Below are 27988 nucleotides of genomic sequence, written 5' to 3'. Positions count from 1 at the left end.
GTTGTAAGCAAGAACAGCAGTGTAGGGACTAGTAAACATAATTAGACAGTTCTGCTCTACTGTCAGATACCACTGTAGTAATGACATCACAGAAGTTCATGGCACATTGAATAGAAAAAAAAAATCAACTTCTTCAGTGACAGATGTTATAGGTCCCCTATTGAGTGTCAACAAGTCTTCATGGGATGTATGTAAGAGAAAATTTGGCCTCCCTTCAAAATCCAATTTTCTGAAGTGTTCATGCAAGAACTGCCCATTTTTAGCAACCCAGCTAAGCCCATTTTTAAACAAAGACAGAAAAGAAGACATGGGGACTCTGGCAGAGACACACAAGTGTGTCATTATGGAGGCACAACAAAAGCTAGGAACAAACATTGGTTACAGCAGCTGGCTTGGGATTAGACATGGACTGTTTGTTGGATGATGCATTGGCTGGATTGTCACAACCAGAAAGTAGCAATCAACTCCTTGGGGTCCAGATGGAGAGCAGTGATGAGTGGGGTCCCTCAGGAGCCCATATTTGGACCAGTACTGTTTGATATCTTCCTTCAATATTATTTTCTTGAGCTTGAATCTAACAGAAAGTTTCAAATAAAAAGTGGTGACTGTAAAATAATGTTATCTGTCAGCTCTATATGAAGCATAAAGGAAGTGCACACATGTCCAGTGTGACAGGATTGTCAGTATGAGGACATCATGTCAAAAGCCTTACAGAAGTCCAGATAAATGATATCAGTGGATCTTCCCTTGTCCATGAGTGTAGTCACTCCATCACAGAAGCCATTCCTCTGGTCAGGCAGGACTGGTCCTTGGCTAATTTAAGTCACTTTGAAAACTATCCCACACCTTCTTTGTGAGAACAAAGAAGCAAAGATGAGTTCCTACAAAAACTGGAAAGTCTTCTGCCTTCTTGATTCTACTTGCTGGTCCCATGAGGATTCCTTCTTCATCTCAGCTGAAGATCCTTGTCAGACAAGCATATGAGTATGCCCTGACCCATACAAAACTTTCTGATCCATTCCCAGGGACTGCAAAGGAGCAAACTGAAAGCCCTCATAAAGGAAAAGCTCAAGACAGGACTGCAAGGGAAGGAACAGTCAGTGAAAGAGCTACTGGCTGGGAACTTAATGAAAGGCAAGAGAAGAAAGGTACAGGTCAGGTAAATATACAAGCAATGCTGTTAGATGTTTAGCTAACAGGATTATTATCTTTACCAGAAGAGGTTGTTTTTCCAACAGCTCTTTAAGTGTTTTCAAAGATGCTTTATGAAACATGAAAGTTTTAGTGTAAATCAGGCAGTGTGCCAGACCTAAGAAGTTTCCTGCAAAAGAGCCTAAGCAAAAAAATCCAGTGACACACAAACACATCTCTACATCATCTGCCATTAATTATTGTTTACCCTTCCCTTATTTTAAGAAATACATGGAGATTCCTACTTATCATGGGTGAGCTACAGGTAAGTCACATGGTAGCTCTGAGCTCATTACAAGGCTGGAGTAAGAAAAATCTCACACAATTAACTTCCTTTGGTTTGTTAGGGGTACAGGCAAGACACTTCACCTGAGTAAAGCCAGCCCTGACCTCAAATGTACATCACAAGGAAAGGATACCAGGTTTCATCTAATTAGGCAGCTGGATTACACTGGGTTTGATTTCCTTTGTTTCTTTTTCACACCTACCTCTGGGAAACAGTCATCTCCACTAAGGACTAGTTTTTGGCTTATGTAGTCAGAATATTACCACCAGGAAAATCCTGAGTGAGTTTTTTGTTTTTATAATGCTGTTTGAAGGGTAAAGTTAAACTGCTAAGCACTCATTTAAACCAAGCAAGCCAACTGGTAGAATGTTTAATAGCAACCAGAGCTAGAATTGGCCAATGCTGGGGTTGTAAAAGTTTCCTGCATGTATATTTTTCTTGTTTTCTAAAGAGCTTTCTTACTTTTTTGCAGTGATAGGTACTGAGGACAAAGAAGGAGAAAAGCGGGTTTTACCAAATATTTTGACTGTAATTTTGGCAAACATTGTGTGAAACCAAACAAAAACCACAAGCAACTGTATAAAATTAAAATTTGCAAAATAGAAACTTGTGGATTTCCCTTTTGATAACAATATCCAGATTTTTCACATTTTGGGAGCCCTCCTTGGACCTGATTTGCAAAGGTTCCTTAGTATCTGCAGCTAGAAAAGATTCCCAGCTTATAGCTGCACTGAATTGTGTCACAGCAAGGACTCTTGGAGCCTCCCTGCCTAAGTGTGAGCCCTGGGAAGTGCTGTGAGGCAAGGGCTTGTCAGCACCACTGCACTGGAGGAAGGGCAGTAGCACTCGTGGGAGTACAAGAGTGGCAGAAGTGGTTTTGGAAAAGAGCCAAGTTGTAAGCTGAACACAAGCTGAGGTTTATGTGTTTTGCTAGCTTCAGCTACTACCAAAAAGCAAGCACAAGGAAGTGGTCAAGATGAGAAGGTGATTCAGAATATGGATGCTTTTGTGATGAAAACCAGTTTTCTGTGGTGCTCTCATGTCCTGTAACCCCAATATGTAACCAATGTCTACTTCCAGACCAAGTAAGCCAGTGACTTTGTCTGGCAGCCTCCATCATGTTACCCTCATGTATGACTGAGATCAGCTCCTTTATGAACATACAGAGCTATTTGCTTCTTACTGGAATGACCTAAAGAAAATAAATAAAAATTACCTGGAACCAGGAGAAAAAATTCCCTATTTTTGATAGCTTTGGTCACGCAGTACTTCTGTAAGCATAGTTTAATATTAGTAAAGAATCCCATAGCTGCAGTTAGATGAATGAAGAAAGGATTTTCTCCTTTTGCTTTTTGGTAATGTGCATCTGAGAATTCAGTCCTTCAAAATTAAAAGTGTATTAACATTTTTGAAAATCAATGTTATGCAAGCAAAAAAAAAACCATATAGAACACTAGAAAACTCTTGGAGCAAGTTGGTAAAGGTGGGAAAATAAACATGAGAGAAGGATTAGAAGGAAAAATAATGCTGGTAATGAATCCTCAGGCTCCAGAGGCATTTAAATCCCTGATTTGTTACCAGATCTCTGCAGGAAGGTACCTGCTCTCCTTCCTGCAGAGGTCTCAGAAACCAGTGAGGTTTTGGGTAAGCTCAAGGATCAGCCAAACAAGAAAGGGAAGTTCTGAGCAATAAACTCTTTGGACTTTTCTATGATCCAGAAAATTCATCCACAGTACTGAGTCATAAAATCTGCAGCAGGATGGATTGGTTATATCAGCACAACTTTATTATTATTAGCAGAGATTTTATAGAGGGGAACTATCTACTCTGAGTTTGTCTCCTTTTACAAGCATTTTCACTCCTATCTCTCCTTTATCATGGTTACAGATAAGCTATTTAGAAAGTGCAACCTAAACACATTCTATACATGTATTTACACCTGGCTACAGATGCAGATATGAGATGCAACAGTTTCCTGGTGAGTGAGGAGAAAAGGTTTATCAAGTTATTCATCTGTTAGGTCCTTCTGTAAGACCATCTCTTTCCAGATTTCTGCCTCTGTCAGGGACAAGGGGAATACTTGAGGTCCAAAATAGCTCTCTGCTTGCACTCTTTTTAAATGCTTCAATTGATTGTCATTAATCTTTGCCTTCAGTTTAGGAGCTGAGTAAGCTGTTTCTTTCATCTTAAAATTAAATTTTCTTGATAGATGATGATGATGATTATTATTAGGTAGGGAAAACCCACCTGTTATTTGATGTGCTGGCTTCTGTTCCTTCGGACATCATTCGTGGATAATTCTCTGCCCTGATCACTGTCATCACTTTAGGTATTACTTTAAATTGTTACAGAAAAATCATCATCTGGTGATTTCCAAATTATTTCTCATTTATAAAATTCTCTTAACATCCTGACTTTTGAAACAAAAATCTGGAGCTATTTGGAGAGCTTGAAATAAAATACTTAGCGAAATATAAAATCAATAGATAGCATAAAATACTAACAGAACTGACTGCAAAAACCATGTGTAAATTATATGGGAGCCAAACAACTGCAGAGCAGTAACCTGGCACCAGTCCAATTTTTCAAAATGAAGTTGGAGGGAATGGCTATCCACAGGCACTGCTCCAAGTTGATCTTGCTCTTTGAAGTGTACACCTCAGTAACCTGGCATAGTCCAGAGTCTTTCCTTTTCAGCTTTTAAAATCTATTTCAATGAAATTTATCTTTTTAAAACAAGAAGAAAAAAGAGATCTTTAGAGTCTCTCCTGCAGCTCAATTAATATCCCTGAGGTGTATAAAAAGGCAGAGCTGAGGGATAGATTAGAAGAGTGGTTGCTCCTCCTTCAGTAACTGCATCCTGTATGGAAACCAAATGCCAAGTACACCTCATTCTATCAGCTCTCACTTGCTGATGGAGTTCTCACTGCTCTGAAGCCATGAAAAAAGTCTAACAGTGGCAAGATTTACTACCAGAACAGCAGTGATAATACCTGAATGCTGCTGCAATGCCTTCTTCTGATCAGGTCTTGCTGAAACATGGAAAAAACCCAATAAAACAGGGCTGCTTTGACTGCTGTGAAATTTTTGCATGTGGACACATTATCACAGACCCATGCTTAAGCAATATACCACTTTAAGTACAGGACAAACTTCACAAAGCCTAAATCTGTGGGTGATGTGAAAAGACTCACACTACAGGGAAGGGACTTCAAGTATTCATTGTGGGGTTAGAAGATAGCTCACTTTAAATTGATGTACAAATATATTCATAAATTGTTAACATTAACAATTTGCAGGTAGATTTTTATGTCAACTCACAGATTGCCTGTTGCACTCCATTGAAAAGACAGACAAAATTTATCAAAAAGTTCTTTTACCTATTTAACTCTAAAAACTTTTCCTTTGTGCCACAGCACTGCGTTCAGTAGTCAACAAATTAATATTTACTTAATGAAATTTATTGCCATCAGAAATCTCAGTCATGAACAGACAAACAGATGTGCATGTCTGCTGACATTTTTAGCAGGTAGTGGCTCTCTTGTTTTTTCAATTTCTTTACTCAGATGTTTAAGCCTGAGTGCACATTTATATGTTTGCAGAATCTGGGCAAGGCCAGATATCTAAATGAGGATCTGCTAACAAACAATAGAATCTGTGTCCTCCAAAGCCCAAGGCAGGTATTCACCAACTCCTTAGCCAAGTCTCACACTGTCCTCCTTCATCTGTATTATCAACATTCTTCTCTTATTGCTACACTTGCTGCTCCTTTCTTCCTCTTTTAAAAAACCTATAATATGATTTAAGTGAAGCAAGGTCTGTAAGGAGAGATCATATCTTTTATCAGAGCAACAGATACATATGTCTTTAAAGCATCAGGACTACAACAACACAACCACCATAATTTCATTAGTCATTTTAACAGAATTGAAATCATGTCCATGACCTCAGCCAAAGCAGTTTGTGTATAATTTTTTCCTATGGAAATCTGGCAACTCACCATAATCTTGCACCAAGTTGTCTGTCTTTATTCAATTCTATGTCTCTTAAATGAGGCATTAAAAAAGCTCCTTGCTTTCCTTTTTGCATGATGAAATGGGCACTACCATAAAGTGAACAAATTTTAATCTGCTGTGTAACTGGCAGAAGGTTTTCAACATATCAAATTCTACTTCAGAGACTAGCTCCCGGTTGGTTTTTGGGTTTTTTTCTTTTGATGCTGTTGTTGTGAGGTTTTTGGGGAGAGGGAGGGGAATTTCTTAAACCTCTTTTCACAGTGTTTCTCAGTATTCACAAATATCACTACCATTACTTATTTCACCTTAGAACTGCAACCTGTTCCACCAAAGATGGTCAGATTCTGCAGTGACCTAGGAAGTCTTGCTGTTCTTGCCTGGGAAGGTGCTGAAAGAGGCTACACTTACTAATTTCATGCACACAGATGTGTACTCAGAGGTAAAACTTGAACCACCTAATACACACAAAGCCAGTACTTGAGGGAGAGCAGCTCCTGTGCTCTCAGTTATGATTTAGTGAATCTTGCAGGGGCTTTGACAGAAATGTAATTTGCCAAATACTGCACATTTTTCACTGCCAATTAATTAAACAGCCTTAGTCAGAAGAAGTGTCCAGTAAATTAAAGAGCTGCAAGCGTAGAACTTTGCATTATCTAATTGTACCACAAACTCAGCTACTGAAACAGATATGCCTGGTTATCTAAAAGGCTATGTGAAAAGCAGCTTCAAGATGTTGTCCCTCCTGCTATTCCTTAAGTATGACTTATATTTCTTTCTCATTGCTCTTCATTCTCATGTGACTTTCACACTTACCCACTGAGAGCAGTGAAACAATTCCCAGGTCCAGCTATCAATGCCATCAACTTTCAGTGTGCTGTGCTCTGTCAAAAGTTGCCAGAATTAGTCTTTAAAGTGTTATCCTTCTCTCTCAAAATTCAGAAACCTCTTTATCCATCCCTGCTCACTGTTTGTAACTTCACAAGTATGATTTCAAGGCCTGGCTATAAACAGCCATGGAAGATGAGCCAAAAGAGTGTTCCAGGACAAAAAGAAGTGAATTATGCAGACCAGAAGAGTTGATTCTCCAGCCAAAGGGCTGTAAAAGCAATGCATCATTTGAGCCCTATCCACCTAAATCATTTCACATGTTTCCAGCACACAAGCCAGTGCTCTGGTTTTGAGCATGCAGAAAGTAAGTTTCCAGGCTCTTCCAAACCATGAAGCTTCACAAGTTTCTCCTGTAAACAAGCACTGCTTTAGGAAACATAAAAGAAAGGTATTCCTCTTTATAAAACAGCATTAAGAATGTGTTTGCCAACATGAGCTGTGAAAAATTCAGAAAGGGTTGTAACACTGCATGTTACCTGTTTTTGTGGGAAAGAGAAAAGAGAAGGGCTCCTTGACAACTTGACACCTTCCAATGGCTTCTAAAAATCCTGTATTTTGTTGTTATTACCCAGCTTTATCTTGTCTCCCTCAGGAAACAGAAAAATATGAAATTTGACTCTCCATGTATTAAAACTAAACTTGGAAAATTATGGCCATTATGATTTTTTTTTTAATCTTAATCACCTGAGTTCTTGAACTCAACTAATTTTAGAATGAAATAACCATGCAATTTTTATCATCTTGAGACCATCAAATCCTTGTTCTGAAACTACTAAAATAGGCCATGAAAATTTTTTGTCTAAGAGACAAACACTAACACAAAGCTCTTCTCTGAGGAGTTATAAGGGCTAAAAGGCTGAGGCAGAGATATGAATTTCTGAAAATTTCTCATTGTTGGAAGTCCTGTAAATAGGCCACCATTTGCCACAATAAAAATCAAAATTTCCCCGTTTCTCAGAAAACTTGCACTTCTTAAAAGAAGCAAACAATCTGCAGAAATGCTTTCAAATGTAGCAACCCAAGGGTTTCCCCTACCTAAACTGGCAATCTCACATACCTTTTCTAGAAGAGAAATAATATTTCTCCTAATTAAGAGAATTAATGTTAATAATAAAATAGTAATAATATCCCTGGTCATTCTGCAATTGGAATAATTAAATATGAAGGCAGCTAAACAGTTCGTTCAGATCAGGAAAATTTTCTATCTCTTGCACTGTTCAAAGTTACTTCCACTGTATACCAGGTACTATGAAAATTAAAACATTCACAATTCTGGAGCATTTCCATGCTGGGACAATGAAACCCATGGGCCACCAGCTAACTTTTACACTCAGCCTTTGAATTAATGACTTTACTTTTACACCATCCAAGCTCTCATAATCAAAGCCCCCTCCAAAATTCACAGAATAGTTTGGGTTGGAAGTGACCTGAAAGACCATCTACTTCCAACCCCCCTGACATAGGCAGGAACATATTCCATTAGACCAGGCTGCTCAAAGCCTCATCCAACCTGGCCTTGAACATTTCCAGGGATGGGACATCCTCAGCTTCTCTAGGAAATCTCTTCTGCTGCTCTACCACTCTCACAGTGAGGAATTTCTTCCTAATACAGAGTTCTCATTTCTGTCTCCCCCTGGTCACACAGACTTTGGTGGCTTTAGTAGCTGAGACTTCACCTCAGACAAAGTTACTCCATGATTTTAACTGAGGTTAATGTCTGAAACTGAAAGTTCAAAGTGGTTAGAGCTGAATTAAGCAATCAACATATATGCACCCAAAAACTACGAATAAGTTGGAGGAGGAGGTTCTGTAATATACATTTAACTTCATTCCCCAGAAAAACTTGTTTTTTCAGCAGTATTATGGACAGACTGCATTACCATCATGCAGAAATTATTACTGTGTATAAGAATATGGTTATTCTGAGGCTCAGACTGGGTTCACAGTGACTAATAAATTTTTAGGTCACTCATGTTTTAGAAGTCTTCGTAAAATTCATATATTTTCCCAGCCACAAATAATGTACACTTCATACTTTCTTTACTCTTCCTCTTCTGGAGGCAATTTGATTTAGTGCGCTTTAAATGAAGAATTCAAAGTAATTTGTAATCTATTCCTAGGCAATTTTGGTTAAAGCACAATGATAAAAGCTGTGTCACTTATTAAAAAGGTTTTACTAATGAAAGTAACAGCTGTTGTCACCAGTGTCTCTGGATTATCTCCTCCTAATGAGCTGATTCCAGGTGTCTTGCTTTCTGGAGTAGTTTAAATAATCTAAGTAACCATACTTAGCACACTGTTAAAATTTAGGCAGCTGGCTGTTTGTAAAATCTTCCTGATTTTGTGGCAGTTAACCCTTGATCCAGGTCCCAGCTAAGCAGCATTTTTTTAATGTGATAACATTTCACATGCACAGTAAAAAAATGCAGTACATTGCACCGTTTGCTATTTATTTCTGAACCAGCTCTGCATTTCTTTTACTGCAGCAGGAAGTTTATTGTCACAGAAGCCTCAGTGAAAAACCACACAACTGGGCTTCAAGGAGGGCAAAAATTGGAAAGCCATGCCTTTTAGTACCACCACCACCAACTTTTGTACAGACAGCCCTGAAGCAAGGAAACTGCCACAGATTTTAGACTTTAATGAGGATGCAAGTCACCAAATGTGTGGGAGAACCTTTGCTCAGACAGCTCTGCAAAACAAGGACCTAATGTATGCTCACAGGGGTAAGGCCTGAAGAATTGCTTTAGAAAAAAAAATCTATTTAAACACAAATCCCATTTCCAGGCAAGGTTGTTCCATGTTGAAAACCAGATCTGTTAGATTTTGTGTGTGTCTTCATAACAAAAGCATTAATTGAAGCACAGTTACTCCTAATGCAATTTGCAGGATAAATGTCACCAAGATCAAAATTTTTACTTTTTCTGAACCTTAAGTGTCACTAAATACACACAAATGTCAATCCCAACTCTGTGTCTCCAACTGTCTTTGCTATATTGAGGTGAATTAAGTTTGCAAAACACATTCATGAAGGCTCAGATATTCTTTTCTCCAGAACCCGTAACGAATCTAGAGAACCAATCTCCTGCTACATCACTGCATTTCTGTCCTAAACCTCAGAGCAGGACACAGCATCAGGTCTGTCTGCATGTGCAGCACTAACATTGTTCTTCAGTTTCAGTCATGCTCAGCTCTCACAAATTCCTTTCAGTTCAAGGTTTAGGGATTTTATCTATTTTTTCCTGTTCCCTACTACCTGTATTACTTATTGTGTCTGTATAAACTCTGGAATGCCCAGATTAAGAAAAATCAACTTTTCTGGTGCTGTGAGCTTTCCCCTAAAAATGCTTGAGTGCCAGAAGACACAGATGACAAAGTTCTCTTGGGTACAGGGACAAACAGCTATAGGAATAATATGTTTGGGTTGCTTTTCCAGGGTCTCACCACTCCACTCTAAAGTAGGAAGCTCTGACCAAATAATGATCTCAAATCTGCTGTGGTCACACTGGATTACAAAATTAAAGTGTATCAAACAACCAGACACCCATAAGCAGCTTGAAGCACCTTGAAGCACAAAAATTACCACTTGTTGAGCACAGCTTACAGAGAACATTTATTTATGCAGTCCTCAGGCACACAATGAGACTATTTCTTCACCATTTTTCTACTTTAACTGTCTAATTTGTCATTCTTGAGTTCCTGGAGCTCTGCACTTCAATGTACAGCAAAGAGTACTAGTATATTATCAAAATTCAGTGGAGAATTTGCAAGTGAAATAATTGCTCCAAAATCCCATTTTAACCAAGTGATTTTACATCACTGTACACAGACCCAACTAGATTCACCTAAAAGAGGAAAAGCTAATCATTGCAACTACCTTATCACTGCAATTATAGCAAAGATCAGCTTGTTTATCAAGATGATAAAAAGGTGATAATGGCTTTTTCCAGTGTGATATATTTATAGATGTGTCACTGGAAAGAACTTTTTTTTAAATTGAAAGAAATACTTTTTTATTAAAATAGGCAATTTTCTACATGTTTAGAAATGAGCACTGAATTGGCAAGATCAAATAGCATTGGATAAATAAATATTCCTGACGTCTTTAGTAATCAAGCACTGCAATTACTGCAGAAAGAGTACCACCCCCTTTCAGTTCACCTTTCAGATAAGTGTTTCATAAGAAATTACAGCAATTGCTGCTTTCTTTTAAATGGTCTTTTAAACACTGCAATGGCTGTACAATCTAATTTTAAAATTACAGGAGGGAAGGCTTGCATAGTTTTTTGTTTTGTTTTTTTAATCTTGATTTGCCTAATCTGAATTGCTCAGTAGCCAAGTTTGGGTTTTTTTAAGCGAGGTTTCTGTCATTAAAAACCCAGTTCAAATTGCACTGATACTTTAATGCACTAGGTGGCATAATGATATTCATACTAGAGAAATTAAATGATTCACCAGCACCCAGATACTTCATTGGATAAAAGATGCCACCTTTTCTGGCACATAAGAAGTCCTGTGATAACTTCTGTAATTATAGGATTGTAAATACTTTTAACTCTCTTTTGTGTTCTTCAGAAGAGTACTTCAAATTGTGAAAGAAAAAAGCTATTCACATTTAAAGACGATGATTTAATTGAAACCCCTTGAAGGTGGAGATTTCAGTTAAAAATCCTTTAAACTCTGCTCCAATCCTGATTTTGATGGAGTTTACCCTGAACACTTTTACTTGTGGCCAACTTTAAAGCAGATCAAAGAAACATGAGCTTGAGAGTGTTCACTATTTCTGGGACACTGTTCCATCAGCTTTGATACGGGCCATGTCAAACACGTGCTGATGCTGCCAGGAATTGGACCTGGTGACTTGAATCAATCTTTTCCACTTCTACCTCTATTAACTCAACCATTATAATGGACATAATGAAAGACACTTTTAGACTGATTCTGGTGTTAGTCTGAACCAGCATGATGTCAAAAAAAAATTAAGTCATCTTCATTTACTGTAAACTCAGAGACTTGCTTTTTGCTGCAGGTGTTCTGTCACAGTTTACTTGAATTCAGGGAAGTAAATTACAAGATATGTCAGAGTAAAGGGGCAGTGAAATCATTTATCATTAACTTCAAGAGGCCATTATTCAGCTGAGGAAGATGACTCTTTTATGAAATACAAAAGATGAGATCATGATTTAGTGACCAGAAGTGTTCATTTTCCAAAACATAGCAGTACATAGAGAATGTGAGAAAGGAAAGGAGCCTAAGTTGATATAATTTTCTCTGGATAATGTTTTGATGTTGGCCATTGCAGTTAAAAGTGGCTTTTATGAAAGCTGTTGCTGATTAGCAGACACATTTTTTGATTGACTAATGACTGTATCTGTCCCACTTCTTTCTGTGCAACTACAACTCTCACGAGCTGCAGCACTGCCACAAGCAGGAGCCCTATCAGACCAACAGGAAAGGATTTAAAGAGGTATAAAGCTTTCTGTATTTTAAGGATGGTTTGAAACAGCAGAGTTTCTAAACACTTTAGAAACTCCAGAAAACATAATTTCCCTCGTTTTTGTTCTCCTTTTTTGATGTAGTTGCTAATATGTTTACCTGTTTTACAAAATTATCGCCAATTTGTGCAAAGATTATATGATAATGCTATTGCTGAGATTAATTTTTTGAAAACTGAAGATGTGTTCAGCACAGAAAAGGTGAGCATAGTATGGAACACCAGTATCAAACACCACCAAATTATCAATTTCTGGAAGAGATTAAAGACAGGGCTTCTCTATTTTATGACACAGTCAGTAAGGAACCCTGAAGTGCCCACCTTTTCCAGCTGGTGCATCCCTTCCTCTACACAGCAAATTGACGCCAGTGTTCTCAGGGTCTGGGGATAAAGGCACCTGAAACAATCCTGGCGACAGATCTTGAAGAGAGCAACAACACCTCCTTCCTGCAGGGGAAAAACAGCCATCAGGACAGTAGGACTAGAGGTTTCCCTAGTACTTAATCAAGGTTGGGATGGGGAGGGTGTTAAGCTCACACAGAGAACTCAAGTGGATTAATGCTTGTACACTAAGTGATGAAAAAGTAATACAACCTCAGCAGGAGGTGTGCTTAAGTGATTGACTCCTACCAGTTACAAGCTCCATTTAAATTAAACCTGACATTCCTGCAAAAATTACAAAGAACCATCAATAGGTGGCAATTAGAGTAACATTTAACTGACCCTTCAGCCATATTATTAGTATAAAACAGGTTTTTGTTACCATATATTTCCTGTTCCTCTACATTTCTGAGCTCCACACAAAATTTGCTTTATGCTAGAATTATGAACAGGAAGGTCATATGTTTGAAGAGGTACTGAAAAGCAGGTGGAAATAACTGTCAAATTCTAAACAGGTACAATCCAAATCTTCATCCTCTAACAAATAAAATCTGCATCCCTAAAAGTTTTTCTTTAAATACTATATTGGTAAAGACTTGAGTACATACTGGAGTAGCTATCCTTAATTAATTTCCAATACAGCTTGTAAATATAAGTTTTAGCAAATTTCATATAACAAACGTAAATATATAAATAAATGCCAACAATGTTGCAATTTGTGTGGTGGGGTTTTTAAAATTATTTTTCATTTCAAAATGTTGTGCTATCAGGTAGACTACATATGTCTTTTATGATGTAGGATCAGACATATGTTGAAGATGAAAGCATTTAAATTATTGATGACAGATGAAAGAGCTCAGCCTGAAGTGTTCAGATTACAGCAGTAAATTAAAAATAGTTGAAATCATGGACCAAGTGAAAAGTACATCCTTTTTTTAAGCCTGCTTCATTAGACTCTGTTTAAAAATATTTTTAGATTCACAGAAATTATCTATTTTTTCCTCAGCCATTTTCTTCTCAACCATTATTTGAAAGCTCAACAGGTTATACTGACTTAAAACCCTGGGCTACAATTCAGCCTTTATTCATTTTCAGAATTCTATATTTTTATACTAGTTTTGCTTGAATACAGTAGAGAATAATAGAGGAAGCAAAGCCCTCTGTTCAGTTTAACAAAAAATTTATACCAAGTCATAGAGAATTAGACAAAATTAACTCTTCAACATATTTTCCAGATAGAAATTTTAGATCATGTCTTTACACAAATACATGGAATTTCTGTGGCATTAGTGAAAATAATAGCCTCACTTAAATTTTTTAGGAATAAAACTTATTTCTGAAATTGTAAGAAGCATTCATGTGTCTGTTATTTTATATCTAATACTACTATTTAAAGCCTAATACAGAAAGATATTTCTGAGCCTTTAAATTAAAAAAGAGGCTGTACACTAACAAAAAAGTTTCAGTCATACTTTCCCTTCCACAAAAGGATACTGATATTTCACACAAGCAGAAATTAAATTATCTATTAAAAATATAAGGAAAAACATTTGAAAAGTATTTATGTCAGTCCTAAGCCAAAGGTAACAGTTTTGTTGGGATCTTTGCTCAAATTTCATTATCAATTTGAATTTTCCCACAGTTCAATTGAATCAGGGATGATCTGATTCTCTGCTTCGGCCATAATAAGCCGAAGTTTGTGGATAAATCTAGTAATGATCAAGTGATGTTGGCACATTGCTTTAAGCCTTTTCTATGCCAAATGGGGGCCCTGATTTTGCTTTTGATGGACAGGAAGTGATTTATCACTGCATTTGTCAAGAGGAGATCTGTACTCTTTATTTTGTGCTCCATGTGCCATCACTAAGCTGTAAAATATTGACCATGAGTAATGAACCGAGAGATGTGTAAGTGAAATATTGGAGGGGTGGAAAATACTGAGCCTGATTCCATGGCTTGTCAAAACCAGACCCCTCACTGGGATCAGAGCATTTCTCAGAATTTATTCACCTTTTTCAAGATTCATCCCCTGTATCTTTTGCAATGATGCCAAACCATTCCATCTGACAGGGACATAAATAAACTGGTCCAGTGGGTAACATTGAGAGGAAGAGAGGGACACTTGCTTTACCACGTGATGAACTACTTCTCTCCTATATTGGATTAACAGGAATTCAATTTTGTGAGATGCTGTTCAGAAGGGCTAGTTTTAGGTAATATAATCACCTGAAATACAATCACCAAAACTACGTGGATTGAGTGAATAAAGAGGGGAAGAAAAAAGGCAGCTAATTCTAAGGTGGAATATTTTGTGGTTTCAGCCTGAAATGACAACAGGTGCAGTAAATACTCATCAAGGCTTTGACAAAATTTATAATTAATTATCTTGACAGATGACCTCCAAAGAGATCTTCATAGTAAATAGTTGCTAGAAAAGGAACTGGCATATAAAGAAAGGAAGACAAGATGCATTAGAAGCTTCTCAGAGCAAATGATCTGCTGTACAGCCATGAGGAATGCCAGTAGTCAAGTATTCTCCAGGGGGGCTGTTATGAGGTATGAATATCTTCATTTTTGTTCCTCTCTCCTGTACAAGCCTATTATCACAGCACTCTGTTCAGTACAGTTGGAATTGGACTCTATCATCAGTAAAATGATTTTTTTTAATATTTTCTTTATCACTCTATGATCTATTTATTTTAACTCATAAACAGATTTTTACAAATTCTTCTGGTTGTTACAAATCCAAATCTATTTATAACCCATATGCTCCAAGTAATGCTAATTTTCTTATCTTGTCCATGCTACTACTCATTTTTGTTGCAGACCTTAGGTTTGATGTCTCTGACAGCTAGTGAGAACTACTACTGGCTGCCAGGGTGAGTCAGCAGCATCATTTTTTCACAGCAGATTACAAAGTTACATGCTAAAAAAGAAAGTGTCAAAGAATGCCTGTAGGTGGAATAAAATTATGGGTGATGCTTCATCACAGAAAATTTTATTTTTTTAATATCTGTAAAATATTAGCAGGGGATGAGGTAGAAGGAGAGAAATGACTGAAACCCTTACCAAACTGTAAAATGAGAGACCAGCTCCCATAATATTGTAGCTTTACAACACTATCTTGGTTCATTTTTTGCACCTCTGAGATTGGTGTGCTTTAGGGTTGTACCTTATAGCTTGGGACTGGAAAAAACCTAACAGCAGTGTTCCACAAGATCACACTTTGTCATGAAGAGTAAGACTTCAAGGATACATAGACAAATTTTTTGATTTTGCTTTCACAGTAAACAATCTCTGGCTAGTTTTTATCAAGGATACTATGAGAGCTCTCGAGGGAAATATGGATTCAATAGAAGCTTTTGAGATCTTTGCATAACTTCAATCTTTTTTCACCCTCATAATGACTGAGAACAATTTCAGATTTTGTTGTTGTTTATTTTTTGTTAGGAAATCACCCTGAATTTTTACTGTCACAGCTAACCATTCATGTCATAGCTAACCTGAGCCAGTGCCCCTCTCTCCCTTTCTGCTTCAGAGATTGTGAAACCTGCTACAAGTGAAACTTGAATGACAGCACAAGCAACATTTATGTGTTATTTGGACAAAAACTGGAAACTCCAAAAAGTCTGCACACAATAAATAAAAGCATATTTTATTCACTTTGGGAGCTTTTGGAAAGGAGCAAGTTAACCTCCAAAGCAAGCAAAGCTCAGTGCTGTTAAGTTTCTTTGTCTGAACAGAGCTCATGTGAAATTGTGGTCTGTCACAGTTCCTCTGCCCCTTTGGTCACTGATGCTGTGACCAACTGAGGCAGTGCAGAGGGGGAAGGATAATGGTCAGCCTGGACAAATGCATTTCCCAGTGCACAGGGCAGGCAGAGGCACAGCACAGGTGATGCAATCACTGCTGTAACTTGTAGCCAAACACCACTTGGGGCTCTTTGCATAGGGCGATGCATTTCCTCAGTTGAAAACCTGTGACACACCCAGGTTTTAGCAATATATTAACTTAGTGAGTCATGAAAGTTCAGACTTCACTTCTGCTAAGTTAAACTCTTATGGAAGCCATAAAATTACAAAAAGACCAATTTACTTTGTTAATTCTGCACTACCTCAATACTCAGCATTTTAACATTGTTTTTGGGTACCACTGAGTGGAGCTCAAATACCAATTTAGAAAAAACTAAACCTCTCAAGCTGTTGACAGAATCCACTACAGGTTTCTGAGTCTGACTTGTCCTCAGCCTTCAGAACAGAGGAGTACCTTCTATGGTGTAAATATCCATCTAAGGGTACATCAGAAGTAATTAAATGCTGCTGTCTAACCCTGCCTCTGAGTGGGACGAGGAACTGGCACAGCAGTAGCTGGGGGAGGGAGGTTTTCCTCATTCTGCATGCCCTGTGGTTGTGATTATCCTATCCTCAACAAGACACCATGTCCCACCATTCTCACTTCTTCAAGATCCAAGTGTCCTCGAAGGTGCAAACTCTGCAGGGATTTCCAGTATCATGGATCTTGACAGAATGACTCATTTATACCAAAAGTCAGTACCAACTACTCAGTAAATGAGAACACTCACTGACAGAAGGAACTGCAATGATGGGTCTTTTGTAAAAGGATAACAATTAATGCAAAGTATTAAAAATTTTACATCTTTAGTAATACCTTTAGCCTCCCCTACACACAGCTGAAGAGGTCTTGCTGTTTCTCTGCACAGTCTGACACAGTCCATTGTAAAGTTTCTCTCCGTTTCCATGGCTGATAGTTAAAAAGTACTGTCAGGAGAGACCCTACAAAAGTTCCCAGAATTATGGAGTGATAATACCTTAGATGGCACAAGGACAACTGCAACGGAAGCAATGCTGAGAAGCCTTTTGGAGCTGACCTATTGAAGTTGCTTGCACAGATACTGGGCATTATTAAATTAAAAATCGGGGGGATGTGGCCCTCTTAAGAAAAAAACCTCTAATGCAATAGTTCTGGTAGTAAACTCTGTAGATTACAACTTGCAAAAGCACCACAAGAAGAGAGAAATGTAGTTTCTCTGAGTAAATTTTGTTTCTCTTTAGTGAAATAAGTTTCTTGTTTTGCCAGTCTGCTCTGGGTTACTGCATGGATCCCTTACCTTGGCTATGATGCGGCAGAGGTGAGCTCCCTCCTGGGCAAGGCTGAACAAACCGCTGATGGCCGACTCCGTCACGTACAGGCTGCCCGAGAGCTCTACCTGCCTCAGCAGGTTCTGGGGGATACAGGACACAAAAGTGGGGCAGTCAGACTGGCAGCACACATTTAGCACTGCATTTGAGTACACAGAACCAAGGACAGGGATATTTAAAAATAAATATTAACAGAGCAAGACAATGGGTACGTGCTTGAGAATGTGCGGTATGGAGCACTCCAGTAAATATTAATAATAATATTTAATTATTGTATTTTGTCTGGGATTGAACCAGAATTTTCAGAAGGCAACCAATTTGATGTAGAAGCTGAATCATGTGGTGATACAAGATTTCCACTTGATTTATAAGAAATATTGCTATACCCTGTCTTACACTACCTTCTAATGCTCTGGGTTCATCATTACTCTCAGTCAAAACGTCACTGACAAATAGACATTCTTATAAAGAAATACAGTTTATTTCTCCCATGTAGGAAATAGATTAAATATTTTTTAATCTTTGTAAAAAATTGTCTTGCTTTTGCATTTGTGTCAATGCAGCTTTAGAGAAGCACAGCTGTGAAAAGAACATGAAGTCCATTTCATTTTATGTTTCTGAAAAAAGACATAGAATCACTAGAGTAATGTAATTCTATTGCCTAGGAGGAGGAAGGTAAGCATTTTTGCATTTAATCCAACTTTGAAAGAAAAGCAAGGAAGTATCCCACATTTTACAGTGTTATTTATACAAAATTCAATTACCTTGCCTTTAAGAGGCTCTGTTCTTCCACCTTTAGCATTAGAAAAATGCTCCATAATAATGCATTAGAAAAATGCTCCATAAAAGACATAGCTTAAGAGTTCACAATTTGGTATGAACCTATCCTGAATTATATCCTGATACACTGATTAGAAAAAAGGCTCTTTACACAATTTAAGCTGAAACCTCTCACACAGACACTTGGTCTGCTTCAGAGCAGCAAACTATCCCCAGACATTGTGGTTTTATGACAGAAGTGGGCACACAGCCTGACTGAATGGCTCAGAAAACTGTTCATAAAAAATTTTTTATTAATGAGTTCTATATCCTTCAGTCACACAAATACACATAAGATGATGTGGCATCAATAATTCCACTCCCCTAAAAGAAGAAGAGAGTAGGATTTCAGGTGTGTCACTAGGTGCCAAGATGCCCAAAGGCAGAAATATCAGTAGGGATGATATTCAGACTTCTCTTCAGACTGAAATAATAAACATCCTAACAATAGTTACCTACTCACTGAATTTGAAATATGCAAAGTTATTTACACACTCCAACTCATACATTTCATGGAGTTCTCATAAATCCCACCAAAGAACATTAGGAGGTAGCTGGTTAGTTTGACTGCAATTCTGCAAATATATTTGGGATACTCTCACCTCCTAGTGATAACCCTTTAAAACTAGAAGGAATTTTTCTGAAACTACCACAACTTTTTTTGCCATCTTAACACATCAGGGTATGCTAGATTTTTACCAATAGCATTCATTAATTTTGTTTCGTCACTGTAATAAATACTTTTTTAACTATTTGTGCTCACTAAGCTTCTCCTTTCCTCTTTTTCTGCTGCAAGAACACAAAATTTCAGCATAAAATTACCTCTAAAACATGGACAAGTTATTTGAGTAGAATTACATTTGAGAGGGAAGGGAAGGGAAGGGAAGGGAAGGGAAGGGAAGGGAAGGGAAGGGAAGGGAAGGGAAGGGAAGGGAAGGGAAGGGAAGGGAAGGGAAGGGAAGGGAAGGGAAGGGAAGGGAAGGGAAGGGAAGGGAAGGGAAGGGAAGGGAAGGGAAGGGAAGGGAAGGGAAGGGAAGGGAAGGGAAGGGAAGGGAAGGGAAGAGAAGGGAAGAGAAGGGAAGAGAAGGGAAGAGAAGGGTCAAGATAGGTTGGCTAGACTTGCAAATTGCAATTATTTCAATAATGATCTAATGGAAAAGAATTAATGCATTTGCAGCCTCAGAGTAATTATTCCGTATATAATACTTTACAGATTCAGAATCACAGAATGGGTAAGCCTAGAAGGGACAATCAGAAGTCATCATTTAGAGCCTTGCAAGAAAGAGACATCAGGAAAAATAAATAACATCGTGAGCCAAAAGATGATTTTGTTTGGGATTTGAGTTTATTGGAGAATTTGAGAATGTGAACACCTAAATCTCACTGCAACATATTTGAGTTCTTGATCATAAATTTGTTGAATATTGAGAGCTGTAATTCTAATCCTCCTCTTAATAACAGAATTAGAGAATGGCTTGGGTTGGAAGGGGCTTCTAAAATAATTTAGTTGCTGTCTCTCTGCTATGAGCAGTGACACCTTCCACTAGATCAGGTGTCAAGCCTCATCCAACCCAGCCTTGGATCATTAATGGATTGTTGCCCTCAAGATCCAACTATTTTGAAAGAGCTTTTCGGTTTGGAGCTTTTTTAACTATAAACTAACCTGTGCCTCTTGTGTTAAAACCAGCTCTATCAACTGGCCAAAATATTGGGCCACGGTCGTGAGTGTTTCGTTAACACAAGATTTCATGGACTTCAGTATCTCTTCATCTTCAGTCTGCAAGCACCTGAAAAGAAAGAGATGGGAAAGGGATGAAGGAAAAAAAGATACAAAAGATGATTATCAGAGGTGAGCTCCATGTTAATCACAGGATATAACTGGAATTCAGCTGTTCACAAGGACTTTGTGTCATTAGCATCATTCCAGAGTTCAGTCAAAGCTTTGTCTACACAGAGTAAATACACCATGAAAGGATGGACACTACTGAATAATTTTGGGATCCCACTTTACCTCACAGAGTGCAGGCTAAATTTTGCTGCAGATGCTGTGTGTTTCTACAGTGCAGCACTGCTCTTTTCCTATTATGCTGATAGTTTCATTCTTGGATGCCTGCATTTCAACTGCTGCTGTGCATACCCACCCATTTTTCATAATCAATATTTCAGCAATTTTCATTTCTTTACCTCCTTTGTCATAGTTTAATGATAAGGATAAGGACGAAGAAAGAAATGTGTGCCCAGATGAGCTAAACAGCATAATCAAAAATAAAATTTGGCCTTCTCTACAGAAAGATACATAAAGCACCTTTACAGAGTTAGAAAAGTCATCCTGTAACCAGTGATGCTTGGCTGTCATTGAAGAAATGAGATAAAGATGGAAAACTTTAAACAATTCAAATGAAATAACAAATGCTTCCTCATAGAAACACATTCATTTGTATTGTCAAAACATCTTCCACTCAGGCAGGCCACTGTAATGGAAGATATAGCTTGGGTGATCAGCCTCTACCTGCACACAGGTTACATTTTCAGCTTTACCTGTCTGTCAGACACCTATATCAATTTTTTGTCAAAAAAAGACAAGAAGGGAGAGGTCCGATTTAGGGCAGACACTTTGGGACTGGAGCTCATTATTAAATCCATGTGTCTTATAGTAAAATATAAAACACAAATGTGAGCTCTGTGGGTTTGGCACAAAGCAATAGTGCTGCAAAAAATGTTATTTCCTGATAATTAGATGGTGCTTTTTCCCTGATGATATCCCTAAAACAGAATGACTTGCACAATGTTTAAAGCAAACCAAAAAAGTGTGATTGAATTGTGCTGGAGGAAATGGGTAACTTATGTTAGAAAGCAAAAATAGCATGAGAAGAAATACAGAGATTTTTATTTTCCAGTCTCAGCATTCTAGAGTGCAGGGACATGAGTAAACCTACAACTACAATTTAAAGGAATGTGTATTTGTTTTGGTTTGATTTACAGTACATGGATATGTTCATACAGGAACACGTAGTACAAGTCTCAAACTCCAAGTTTTCACACCATCTGAAATCCTGACTCCACAGAACTAGAAGGGAACTTTGTCACCAATATCTGTCACAGCCAGATTTTCTCCCTTGATGTCTAAAAGTCTTGAAAAATCCACTTGTGTGTAACTTTGTGTCTATATCAGACTCTTTGTGCAACAGCAGATCCCATCTTTCACTAGGATGCAGTTTGGGTAAGAGTGACTCCCTTCATCCACCAGAGATTAACACTTGGAAAGCCTTGCAGAGTTACAGCAGCCTAGTTCAAACAATTGAGGGGGTGCCAATGGATTTGTGCTTCTCATTAGAAGTTCTACAACATAATAAAAAGCAAAATTTATATTTCAACTACAAAATTTAAGTTACCTTTCTGTGAATGCTGTAAATTCTGAACACTTGTCTATTAAGAGTTTTTCAAGCTGCAGAGAGAGCAAGAGAAAGTGGTTTTAAAGTTATATCCATACACACGACTGCTTTATAAAAATAAATAATACTTGTTTGCTAATTGAAAACTCTCTCAAAACATGATATTTCATATGAACACCCTTCATCTACTTTTCTGAATAAAACTGGTAGAGAAAAAACTGAGGTTTACCAAAAAAGTAGCATTTTCTACATTTTAAATGCAAAGGAACTCACAGATGGGGTGTCAAAATACTTTAGTTCTGCAGTCCTCAAAAGCAAAACATTTTTTTCCATGTCATTTGTCAACATTATTAACATTCAGAATAGGCTATGATAAAATAGGACCCAAAGTAAGTCAAGAAGGCTTCCATTGCTGAAAAGGGATTGGAAAGTCTTAAACAAGGGACCAGTATCAGTATGTAAGAACTTCTTACAGATTGTTTAAAGCAAGTTTTAATTATTACAATAGAATAAAAATTCCAAAAGCGAAAGAAACACATCAAGTAAGGCATCCTCTCACCTGGTGCATTTCTTCTGAAGAGCTCCTGGGGAAGGTGTTGTACTCGTTTACCATGGAGTGCACGTGGCAGTTGACTCTCACTGTCATGCTGTGGACCCTCTGCCACCTGTTCTTCTCCAGCTTCTGGGCAATCCTGGTCAGCTCGGTGCTGATGATCCAAGCTCTCTTCAGCAGGAGCTGCAAGTTATCACAAGTGCTGTACTGTGAGGAGAGGATGAGTTCATTTTGTTCATCCTTCTCAATGCTGATGGGCTTGGACTGGAGAATGCACATGCATTCGCAGTCTGTCATCAGCTTCAGGTCCTCCATCCATCGCTGAACAGAGTCCACCTGGATTAGGTGCATGCTGCAAGGCAGACAAAGAGAGGGAAGAATGAGGGAAAGCAAAACAACCTTAGAATAACCACCAGCTGCAGCACCACACAGCTGGTGGTAACCAGCTGTAACCACACATCACCCACTACTAGATTGCTTGATTGACCAATTGATTGGCCAAAGCCAAATAATTGAACAAACAATTTGCTTGCAGTAAGTAACACAGTGACACATTTAGCTCTTTTTTCCAAAAGCAAGTTCTGGATTTCTAATCACTTTTATAGCACACACCCCACTATAAAATTATGTCTGAGAAATCAGTGGATATTAGAGATAAGTAAAAAGTTTTGATCATGGTTTTTGGGGAAAGTGTTTCTTGCAAGTTCAGAGTTTTATATGGGAGAAGGAGCAGAGTTATGGGTGTGTTTGCTTGTTGTTTATGGGCCTGTTATGTTTTCCTAGACACTTGGCCTATCAAGCACTTAAAATATAATTCTACCTTGCAGCACCTCTCCAAAGCCCTTCCAAACTTATGCAGCCAAACCAAGACAGTGAACAATACTGCAATATCTGTTCCCTATCATAATCCCTGCAACTAGAGCTGGATTCTACTCCCTGATCAGACTTTTACCTTCCCCCTTTTTTCTCACTGTTCTCTGTACATTTTGCACACTGACTTCCAATGCGCATTTTTTTACAACAAATGTGATGCGAACCAGCAAGGCTGAAAAGCTCCTTGACAAGCGTCCCCGTGACAGAAGGGCAGTGAGCCTGCATTTTGTGCCCTTGCACCTTCCAGCCAGTAAAATGTGGTACCTGAGGCAGAAGTTGCACTGATTCTGAGCTCATTTTTTGAGGCATCACAAATTTCATAGAGTCTTGAGAAGAAGATGCCTAGATTTTTTTTCTTATAAGGCACCCAGATCCTAATAAAAACATTTTAATCCTCACCCCTACCATACTAAAATTTTCCAAAGAATTGAAAATAAAAGGTAAGGAAGAGATTAGATTAGTGAAAGCAAGAGAAAATGGATTTAACTATTTTTTCAAACTTCTCTTAGTATCCTACAGTTAATATGACAGATTAGTCATAGTAGATTGTTGTCTACTTTCTGGATACACATGCAGATTTTATGATACTATGCCAGAAAGGATAAAAAGAAAGTCCATATTCTTTTAATTCAGATACTGATTTATTTTAATATGTAGCAGTAACATTCTCTGCTGTTATATAAAGCCTTACTGCTAGAATAAAATCTGCAATCACATTAGCTAAGCTAAGGAGGAGCAGGTGGAAGCCTTTTTCAAATCTTGTGCTTCCATTTATACCATGAGCATCAGCTGAACTCCAGAAATCTCCTGCCAGACTACTCCAGTAATATTCCATAAATAAACAAAATATATTTACATATATAGGAAAAGGAGGCTCACCTCAAGTATCATTTCATGTAAATTGACAGCAAACAAGATACAAGAGATCTGTTTCATTGATTCAATCTCCCTTTTCACAATATATGATGAAACTACTTTTAATTTTGAACTTTACAGGCTACTGCTATTTAAGGTCTTTATTTCACTCAGCTCTGAATATTGTGTAATTGCATTTCATGATCGATTGAGGCCCACTTTCTCTTTGCTATGTGTAGTCTCCTTATTGCCTTTTTGGATCTGAAGCAAGGTTTCCTAATAAACAAAAACAACAACTTTAGAAGTTTGAGACCATGATTTATAACAATGTGCATAGTTTGCATGCAGAACAGGATAAACTCATTTGACACAGAGTAATGTATCTTTCATTTCCAAAGTGCACTGTGATGATTAATTAAATTTCTGTTTAGTAAGTAGAAATAAACTTCTACATTATAAATTCCCATGGACAAAAATCTAGAATAGAAAGTTAGTGAGGAAAAAAACAAAACAAAAACAGACAAACAAAAAACCCCAAGAAAAAAAGTAATTCATATTTCCTTTAGTCCCAAAAAGCCATTCTTCACTCTAAGGAGGAGAAACGGAGGAAATAAGATTTGCACAATGAAAAAAATAAAAAAGCATGGATGTTAAAGAAACTCTCCTTGTTTGCTTCTGTTCCTACTAATTGCCAGAAGTATAACTGTAGAATGTAGGATATTTTTTCACTGAAACTTAATATTCCTTAACTGACAAGAGCAAAAAATGATACCATTCATCTCCTTCTAGAGGACCATAGAAAACTATCCCTGCTTACTGTTAGCTTTTCTGACACATTGTTGTTTAAATTAGACACACACCATTATCACTCAAATTAAATACATAAATTATTCACCTTCATCCAAATCTCACTGTATGTAAAGAAAATCATCTTAAGCATTCCACAGATGAATTTGTATACTCATTTTTACATATTAAAATGAAGAAAGCAAAAAAGTGTGATCATCCCTAATTAGCTGTTAAGAATCATATTCCAGATGGCATTTACAGAGCTCAAATAACAAGTTGGAAATTTCCATTTTGTCTCCCCATTACTGAAAAAAAAACAAACCCTACGCCTACAAAATAAAAACAACCATAATGGTTCAGACAAAAAAAACAAATAAACTCTGTTTAGCCCATTATCCTGGTCCCAACATGCCCATTAGGAGATGCATAAGGAAAGATTATAAGAAGTGTGGCAAGAGCTGAGCAACCCCTCCTTCCCATCTTCTGGCAATTAGTGGTTTAGGAACTTCCTCAGCCAGAAGCTGTGTCTGAGTAGGATGTTTTTACAATTCATGAAACAAAAGTAGCCATTAATCCCTTTTTGAACTCAGTTAAACTTTTGGCCTTTGCAACATCTAGTGGCAGTGTCTCACATTGTTTATTTTTTTTGTATGAAAAAGTGTTTCTTATTGTTTATTTTAAACTTGCTACCAGGAGATATGAACACAAATACTTTAGTTGCTATATTCTAAGAGATAGTGTAAATGAAATTATGGTTCTGTATTCACCCTCTTCATGCAATTCAGTGTTTTGTTTGCTCTACCCCATCTTCTCTAGGTTGTTTAATTTCCATGGAATAGAAACTCAGTCTATCTAGTCTGTCCCCTATAGACAGCATTCCAACCCTCTGATCATTCATTACTCTTCCCACTTTTTCCCAGTTTCCCTATGTCTCAAGATGTAATGGGGAAAACAGGACACAATATACAAGATTCAGGTAAATTTATGCATTTGAAACACATTTTCTTTACAGTCCCTATTTTCCAACAATTCTTAATTTATTTTTTTTTTTACTAAAGTGTTTTTCAAAGAGCTGTTTCATCTTTACCTTTCTGAAAATACACTTATTTTGATTTCAGAATCTTTTTCATGAGTGATAATAAATAATGTATTCACTATACATGTGAAGAAAGAAATTGTGCTTCAGTTCCCTTTACCGCCTCACATGTACTATTTTATGTTCATTAACAGATTTCTTCTAGTATTTTACAGTTTCGTATTGTCCTGCTTTTATAACTATTTTTTCAGGTATTAAATACATTAAACAAGATTTGCCCAACCATAAGAGACCTTACTTGTGTGATTTGCCACAGTTCTCTCTAATTCAGCAAAAGTATCTGGTTAACTGGCTAAGACCCTGATGTTTATAGAATCATAGAATCATTTAGGTTGGAAAAGACTTCTAACACCATCAGGCCCAACTATGAACCTAGCACTGCCAGGTCCGTCACTCAATCCTGTCTTTAAGTACCACTTTTACACAGCTTTTAAATACCTCCAGGGATGGTGACTCAAGCACTTCCATGGGGAGTCCATTCCAGTGCTTGACAACACTTCCAGTGAAGAAATTTTCCCTAATTTTCAATCTAAACCTCCCCTGGGTTACTTTGGGGACATTTCTTCTTGTTCTACCTCTGGTTATTTGGGAGAAGAGATCAGCCCTCACCTTGCTCCATCCCTCTTTCAGGCAATAATAAAAAGAGATCTGTTAATCCTCAGCCTCCTTCTCTTCAGGCTGAGCACCACCGAGCTGCTCCTCACAGGACTTGTGCTCCAGACCCTCTCCAGGCTCTGTTGCCCTTCTCTGGACTGTCTCCAGCCCCTCAATGTCTGTCTTGCAGTGAGGGGCCCAGAACTGGACACAGCACTCAAGGTGTGGCCTCACCAGTGCCCAGCACAGGGGGACAATCCCTGCCCTGGTCTGCCACACACAATATTCATCCAAGCCATGAATGGTCACTTTCTCCAGCAGAATGCTGTGGGAAACAGTCTCAAGGTCTTTCCTGCAGTCCAGGCAGACAGACAAACAGCTACAGCCTTTCCCTCATCCACCTAGTGGGTCACCTTGTCAGAGGAAGTCAGGTTGGTCAAGCAGGACCTGCCTTTTCTGAAGCCTTGTCAGATCCCCTGGTTGTCCAGATGTGCTGCATGATGGCACTCAGGATGACCTTTCCATAACCTTCCCTGGCTCTGAGGTGAGGCTGACAGGCCTGTAGCTCCCTGTATGCACCTTGTGGCTTTTCTGGAAGATAAGTGTCACATTGGCTAAAAACCCACTGAGCACTTCTAGCAGGACCCCCTCAGTATTCTTTCGTAGACCCCATCCATCCTGTAGACTTTTGTCATCATTTCCCCTTGGAATATGGGGGCTTCATTCTGTTCCCTGCCCATCTTCCATCTCAGGGGGCTGAGAAGCTGCAGAACAGCTGCTCTTACTATGGAAGACTGAGGCAAGAAGGCGTTGGATGCCCTGAGACTTTTCTCCTTTCTCTGTGTTTTCCCCCCACATCTGATAAAGAAGAGGTCCCCCTTAGCCTCCCTTTTGTTGCCAATGTATTTATAGAACCATTTTTTATTGTCTTTTACAGCAGTAGCCAGATTAATTCTGATTGGGCTTTAGCCCTTCTATTTTTCTCCCTGCATAACCCATGGTATCCTTGTAGCTCACAAAAGTGGCTCTCACTTTTCTCCAGAGGTGATAAACTTGCCCTTTTTTTTCCTGAATTCCAGCCAAGGCTCTCTGTTCAGCCAGGCCAGACTTCTTCCCTGCTGGCTCATCTTTTGGCAGCACATAGTCCCAGCCTGCTCCTGTGCCTTTAGGATTTCCTTCTTGAAAGGGAGATGTATAGATACATAGATGGATAGTAGCTACCCACTAGTTAAAATTACTGAATTTAGTATGCCGTGGCATATTGACAAAAAAGCAATTTATCTAGACTCTACATTATAAAGGCAGCATTTAATATAAAAACAGTTGTAAAATAATTCAGTGCAAAAAGAAAATTCAAGAGAAAGTCTCCAATATTCCTTAAAAGTCATTCTGTTTTAATTGAGGTTGTAAAGTATTTGACACAGTTTTCAAGAGCACTCAACTGAACTTGACTGAGAAGCAATTTGAATACTCTGAATTCTAGTGTGCTTTCCAAAAAACATAGTCTTTAAAAAATTGTGTCATTTGGAAAAAATCCTCTGGTGTCACTGGCTGAGGCCAGCTTAGAGCAACAGCCCATTAGAAGTGTGTTAGTTCAAAAGA

The 27988-nt window shown here is 38.0% G+C and overlaps 1 protein-coding gene across 1 annotated transcript in view; it reads right to left on the bottom strand.

Moving 5' to 3' along the window:
- The window catches only part of INSC (INSC spindle orientation adaptor protein), an 87201-nt gene that overhangs the window by 33066 nt on the left and 26147 nt on the right, over nt 1-27988 (bottom strand). Inside the window, exons 2-5 of the mRNA XM_036384545.1 lie at nt 22186-22531; nt 21627-21679; nt 19898-20021; nt 17385-17498 (exon numbers count right to left, since the gene is read on the bottom strand). Coding sequence (XP_036240438.1) covers nt 17385-17498; nt 19898-20021; nt 21627-21679; nt 22186-22530 — 636 coding nt within the window. The 5' untranslated portion in view covers nt 22531. The remainder of the gene's footprint in view (nt 1-17384; nt 17499-19897; nt 20022-21626; nt 21680-22185; nt 22532-27988) is intronic.

This window comes from Molothrus ater, chromosome 6 (genome assembly GCF_012460135.2).
Source record: "Molothrus ater isolate BHLD 08-10-18 breed brown headed cowbird chromosome 6, BPBGC_Mater_1.1, whole genome shotgun sequence".
In the NCBI taxonomy this organism is placed as follows: domain Eukaryota; kingdom Metazoa; phylum Chordata; class Aves; order Passeriformes; family Icteridae; genus Molothrus; species Molothrus ater.
Note: the sequence above shows the minus strand (reverse complement) of the source record. Positions and strands in the feature narration are given on the sequence as shown.